This window comes from Lolium perenne, chromosome 3, assembly GCF_019359855.2.
Source record: "Lolium perenne isolate Kyuss_39 chromosome 3, Kyuss_2.0, whole genome shotgun sequence".
NCBI lineage: Eukaryota > Viridiplantae > Streptophyta > Magnoliopsida > Poales > Poaceae > Lolium > Lolium perenne.
In genome coordinates, this window is record NC_067246.2 from 278665590 (window position 1) to 278672706 (window position 7117).

At 46.7% G+C, this 7117-nt stretch overlaps 1 protein-coding gene across 1 annotated transcript; it reads left to right on the forward strand.

The window, feature by feature from the left end:
* Window positions 1–1723: 1723 nt before the first annotated feature.
* On the forward strand, window positions 1724–3020 carry LOC139838187 (uncharacterized). The gene is made up of 3 exons (XM_071827561.1): window positions 1724–2109; window positions 2197–2287; window positions 2382–3020. The coding sequence occupies exons 1-3, from the start codon at window positions 1724–1726 to the stop codon at window positions 3018–3020; spliced, it is 1116 nt and encodes a 371-aa protein (XP_071683662.1).
* Window positions 3021–7117: the final 4097 nt, after the last annotated feature.

A 7117-nucleotide genomic window follows, 5' to 3' on the forward strand; every position in this document is an offset into this window, starting at 1 on the left:
TGAGTTGATAGAGGAAGCCAAGCGCGCAGCCAGCGATGGGGGTACAATGTCAAGGTTTTCACTCACAGTCAAGTTACTTCAGGCCAAGTCGTACTACCGGATTAGCAACGTTGCATTCAACGCGATACTCCTGATTTTGGCCTTGCAATACACTAATAGCTCAATACCAAAGTCATACGAGGAGGCACTTAGCATAGTCGGCAGGTTGGGACTTGGTTATGAGAGTATCCATGTGTGACCGAATAACTGTGTATTGTTCAGGAAGGATTATGCCAAGGAGAATAATTGCCCCAAGTGCAAAGCCTCCAGATGGAAAGATGCTGATGGTAGGAGAAAGATCCCAGAGAAGGTGCTAAGGCACTTCCCATTGATTCCAAGGCTGCAAAGAATGTTTCTTTCAAAGGAGCAATCAAAGGAAGTACAATGGCACAAACTGAAGCGGCAAGACGTGGAGAATGATCTCAGTCATCCAGCAGACGGGGATGCATGGAAGGATTTTGACAATATTCATAAAGACTTTGCCGCTGATGCCAGGAACATAAGGCTTGGACTTGCCACGGATGGTTTTAATCCCTACGGGAATATGAGCAACTCCTACAAAGCATGTGGCCCGTATTCGTGGTGCCATACAACCTTCCGCCGTGGGCATGTATGGATCAGTCCAACTTCATGCTTGCATTGCTAATCCCTGGTCCATCCTCTCTAGGAAAAGATTTTGATGTCTTCATGGAGCCTTTGATGGAAGAGCTGCAGGAGCTCTGGAAAGGTGTAAAATCGTATGATGCCAATAGTCCAGACAAGTTTGATCTCCGTGCTGCAATCTTATGGTGTATTCATGATTATCCGGCACTGCACACATTGTCAGGGAGGGCCACAGCTGGTTACCAGGCATGTGTGCGTTGTGACAAAGAGAATTGCTCCAAGAAATTAAGGAACAAAATCTGCTTTATTGGGCACCGCCGTTGGCTACCTCGGCACCATCCTTGGAGAAATAGCAAAGAATTCGATGGTGCTTCAAAGCCGTGAGAAGCCAGTGGAATTCACTCGAGAAGAGCTGAAGCAACAGCTTGATAGGGTTAGAGATGTGATACTGGGCAAGCTTCAAGAAAAGGAAACGTGAGGACGGTCAGTGTTGGAGCCGTAGATCATGTTTGTGGGACTTGCCATACTGGGAAGATCTAAAGCTGAGGCATAATCTCGATGTAATGCACATCGAGAAAAACATCTGTGACAATTTGCTTGGTACTTTCATGAACATACAAGGCAAGACCAAAGACACTGTGAATTCAAGGCTTGATTTGGAAGACATGGGCATAAGAGGTGACTTGCATTTGCTGACTGTTTCAGTGACTCTTTTGAGATGCCACAGGCGTGGTATACAATGAGTAAACAAGAAAAAATTGCTTTTTGTGAATTCATAAAAGCTGTGAGGTTTCCAGATGGGTACGCGTCTAACATATCCAAGTGTGTTGCTGCTGATAAGTGCAAGCTTCAAGGGCTGAAGACCCATGACTGTCATATATTGCTTCAAAGGATCTTACCGGCTGGCCTTCGAGGAACAATCCATGAAGACATATATGAAGCGGTTGCTGAACTTGGAAATTTCTTCAGAGAACTGTGCTGCAAAACACTGAAGAGAGACGTTCTGGACAGACTTGAAAAGGAAATCGTAGTTATTCTTTGCAAACTTGAGAAGATCTCCCCCCCATCTTTCTTCGACGTGATGGTGCATTTGGCCATCCATTTACCAAAAGAGGCAAGGCTTAGAGGCCCAGTGCATTACGGTTGGATGTACCCAGTCGAAAGAAGGTTGCTAACATTGAAGCGTTATGTCCGGAACAATGCCAGGCCGGAGGGATCGATTGCCGAAGCATATATTGTTGATGAGTGCACGACATTTTGCTCGAGATACTTCGACGATGTTGAAACAAGATTCAACCGTCCAAGCAGAAATCCGGAGCGGGATGATTCACATATTGGTGATGTGTCTGTTTTCAAACACGGTGTGAAATTTATTGGAGCCTCTCAATATGTGTTTGCTGGTGAGGACTATGACAACATGGTGTGGTATGTGCTCCGAAGTTGCCCTGAGGTTGATCCATACATCGAGTACGTTTCTCTTCATCCCCTTATATAGATAGGTTATTGCAGCCTCTCCAAATAATAATTAGGATCTATTTTCTGTTACCATTCCAGCCTGTGCAAACAAGAGTTGAACCAACAAGGTGGTCAGATCAATGTTGATAGATGGCTTGCCAAGAACTTTGCTAGATGGTTTCATACTCATGTGAGATCTTTAGCTGGTTTATTTCTGAAGATTGGAAAAGTTCATGATATAATTTTGCTGTGTGTGTTACTCACCCCCGGTTGATTTTATGCAGATTGGAAAAATGCGAAATGATGTCTGTCCTGATCTCTATGCTTTGGCGTGCAAACCAGATTTTAGAGTGAGACTATATTCGGCATGTGTTGTTGACAGTGTTCGGTACCATACTGTTGACCGCGAGAAGAACAGGAAGACACAAAATAGTGGAATCGTTTCTGAGGGAGATCATGATGGTAACAGCATTGACTTCTTTGGTCAGCTCAAATCCATCATCAGATTGCAATACAACTCCAGCGGTGGCGTCCATCGGTCAGTTGTCCTCTTCCGGTGTGACTGGTTTGACCTTGGTGGTAGGAAACCCGGGCTCGACGATGATGGACACTTCAAGAGTGTTAACACAGAAAAGTTTTGGTACAAGACTGATCCTTTCCTTCTGACATCACAAGCAACCAAGGTCTTTTATGTGCCAGACACCAAGTTGAAAGGAAAATGGCAAGTTGTGCAGAAATTTCACCATAGACATCTATGGAGTGTAAAAGAAAATGAACAGGGGACCCGGTGTTGCTTTGTACTATCATATCAAGATGAAGATTCCGATCAAGTTCTGTGCAAGAAAAAGAAAGCACTGCACGGAGTAGGACGAGAAGTGACCAGGAACGTGTGCTACTTGAAAAAGTCATTCTGGACAAACTGAAGAAACATAGCAAAGAGGTTGTGCCCGAAGAAATCGAGGAGGTTGATCGGACAATGTACCAATATTGCAGCGATGAGGATGATGATGATGATGATGGAGGAAATAGGACTAGGAAGCGTCAAGTTTTCGAAGAAGATGAGTAGCAGTTTGTGTTGAATATGTCAGCTATTTGTTCCCAGAATTTGTCAGCTATTTGTTCCCAGAATTTGTGTTGAATATGTCAGCTATTTGTTCCCAGAATTTATGTTGAATATGTCAGCTATTTGTTCACAGAATATGTCAGCTATTTGTTCCCAGAATTTGTGCCCAATTTTTATGTTCAATATTCCCAGAATTTATGTTGAATATGTCAGCTATTTGTTCCCAGAATTTGTGCCCAATTTTTTGGGGACTCCATGCCCAATTTTTAGGGGAATCCATGCCCAATTTTTTCAATACATGGCTGACGCCGGCGACCATATATGGGCGGCGCCGCCGTGCATGGCTGACGCCGGCGACCATATATGGGCGGCGCCGCCGTGCAAAAGTAGCTGCTACACATTTTCAACAGAACTCATTTTCAACAGAACACATTTTCAACTGAACAGAATTGCACACATACATAGACATGGTTCAAATTCAGGAACTAAACATTGTGGCACGAAAACACAAATGGTTGGAATTACAACACAATAACTCTAGCATATACTCTAGCTTCTTCTCCTCGACCAACAGATCACCTTTGAATTCACCCTAATTTCAGTTCCTACACATCACCCAGGTACAACAGATGACAAAAGCTACAGATAGCACCCAAACCATGAAGCCTCCCATTTTCTTTGGTTCGGGGTTGCTCTGTTTCCTGGCAGCCCGCGGAAACTTTTCTTCCTGGAGCCTCTCAATTTCTACCTGGAGCCTCTCAATTTCTTCATCTCGATCCCAAACAGCATCACGCAGATCACGAACTAACTCTTTGTGACGTGCATCCAGCGGATCATCAATCCACTTAAACACTTTACACCCTATTCCACCAGCAATCTGACAGATGAAGAACAAAAGAGGATAAGTAAGCCATAGTAGAAAAGAAACTTCAGAAGACGGCGGGCGAAATTCAGAATGGGGGCGGGGGGGCGTGCTCGAAGACTAACCGAGCGAATTTTGCAGTTCCGGTATCTTCTCCCAGATTCGGATCACTCCAAGAAATCCATTGCGGCATCTTCTCGCCACAGTCACATACGTCGGCGGGCTCATAATCGAATGGCCGCTGCCGATACGGGATGGGCGTGCCCGGCCGCCGGCGGCGACGCGACGACGCTCCTGACCTAGAAGAACTGCCCGAGCAGGCTGGGAACTGCGCCGCCATGCAACAGATGCACCTGGTCGGAGGGATTTTGGTCGGAGGAGGAACCCTAGCTAGATGCACCTGGTCGGAGGGATTTTGGTCGAGGTGGAGGGATTTTTAAGACAACTGATTAGTCTATCATGTCTATATACATGGATAACCATACTTGTGTCAACAACACTATTGTAGCAAAGCGGTAGGGAGTGGTAGTGCGGCAGCGCCAGGTCGAGGGTTCGAGTCCCCGCAAGCGCAATTTTTGCCAGTTATTTCCATCGGGAGCCACTCCAACCCCGGATGGGCCGTCGGGCCAGCAATTCAACCCCCGGATGGGCCGTCGGGCCAGCAATTCAACCCCCGGATGGGCCGCCGCGGGGTAGGCCAGCAGCCAGCAGCCTAGTAGAGGACAGCCCAAAAGAGGAGGATATCACCAGCAGCCCATTAAAATGGTGGACGGCACAGAGAAAAAAAATAACAAGACGCCTTTGTCCCACAAGTATCAGTTGGTCCTACATGTCAGTTAGTTCAAGCCAGTTGCTTCCAGTGACACGTGTGAGGCGCGTGGGACCCGAAAAGGGACACATAGGCAAAATGGATGACATGGCAGCCAAACACATACCACTGTATTGAGCCAAATGCCAATGACGCTATTGATTTGTCGCAATCGGCATTGGAAAAACGTCGTAGGCCACTTAATTTTGCAAATGACGTTTTGACCTAAATTGCCAATGACGTTTTTGCCCAATAACGTCACGATTTTCTAGGGTTTTGCCCCCCCGGAGTGGCCAAGGACGGTCAAAGCTAGGAACGTCATAAACCTATGACATTTTGATTTCCAGTCATAAAAAAAACGTCATATTATGGCACATTTCTTGTAGTGTAAATTGTGGGTAAAATACTCACTTAAGGCAATAATTGGTAGTGGCTCCTAACCAAAGTGCCACCTCTCGACTGACGTAATGTCAACCCGACGAACCCTGATATTGTGCTATATGCCCCATTTTGTTTGCCTCACGATATACTTTGCCAATCACAAACCGAGTACTTTTTGTCCTTGTTGGTAGCTAGAACTCTCTTCTCGATCATGTGATACAAAATTTTGAAACCGAGTTAGTACTCAAATCTAGTCGCATGGCCATTCTTTTTGGATATGATCACTTGACAGGGAAAAAAAACATCTCTTTGGATCAGAGGGGGAAGAAGTGAGCCTAGCTCATTTGGTTAGGGAAGTTAATGTACAACCGAGTTACCCAGGTTTAAGTTCCCAGGGATGCTGATTTGGGTTATTATTCCCCTACCTTACTCCTTTGGGGGAAAAAACTAACCCGAAATCCACCTTTTTTGTAGGAATTTAAGTTGCTTCATGTGAAATAATGGGATCAAACCATACTCGGGATAGCTATTAATCCTATAATAAGAACTCCATCCATATTTCAATGTGACGCTCCCTTTAGCTCCACTGTGGGGCTTTTGAGACAAAACTTGTGTCTAATCTCGAGAACCACATTCTCTTCTCCTCACCCGCACCGTTTGACGTGGGGGTACCACGACAATACCCATGGAGGATGGACTTGGGTTTTAGGTAAGAGAGCGCGTTGGCGGTTTTGTTGGCGTAGAAAAAAACATAGGGGACACGATTTACCTAGCTTCAGCTCCAGTTGGTATCAGAGCCGTTGTTTGACCTTAGGAGACCCTAGTTAGAATGGACGCTCAAAAACTTAGTTTCAAATTTCATGAGTTGACTAGTTATGAAAATCTTATTCCCCTCCTTACCTTGAAGAGTCTCTTACAAACTTTAAATTCATGCCCTTCTTCTAAGAGAATTAAAATTTGGAACACTTGCACTTATCTAACTTAATCATCTCATCTCTCTACAGATGGATCACGTCGTGGACGCGCAGCCCTTTCTCCGCATCGAGTTCTATCAGTTGGGGAACGGTGGAGAGATCATCTTCGAGAGGGACCTCTTCTCCCTCTCCGAGTTCCTCGGGCGCCCACCACCGGAAGTCTTTGGCGGAATGCTGAATGACCAACCCGGTGGTCAACTTCAGTGGGTGATCATGGTGGACCTTCGTGGAAGGTTCACGCTCCCAATGAGCGCAAGGATCCAGTTCTCCTTCAGGGAGAACAACTGGGCGGATGGTCTCGCAAGGGGACTTCAGGAAGGACTCGCACGTCTGTGCGGAAACTTCATGGACTTCACCGACAGTCGCTTTGTGCACTATGCAAGGCACAACTCACTCGGAGTGCCAATGAACCTGCCGTCACACCCGCAGCTTCGCCACCATGTTGATCATCTTGACTTCATGCTGAGCGAGACCCGCATCGACCTCGACAACTCCCGCGAATACGCCAACCACACTCACATCCAGTTGGCGCAGCAGGCGGACACCATCAGGGTGATCGCCGGAGAACGCAGGGCACTCCGCCGTGCCAACCAGAAGAAGGATCACGCCATCAACTGCTTGAAGGCCAGGATCGCCACTCTGAAGGCGACCATCTCTGCACAAGCTGAGCAGATCCAGGAGCTGGAAGGCGAAGGTGAAGGGGAGAACATCCAGGGGGACGGCTACTCCTACGTCAGCAACGACGACGACTACGAGGAGGAGGAAGACGACGACCTGGAGTTCCACCCTTACGAGGATGGCCACGAGCACCTCGATGCCGGGGTAGACAATGTCTATCCTATCAACGTCGATGGCGAGTAGTTCCGTCTGAGCACTTGCGCCCGTGTTATGTATTGGTCCTTTGTACCCGCCCCATGTATCGTAGTTTGTTG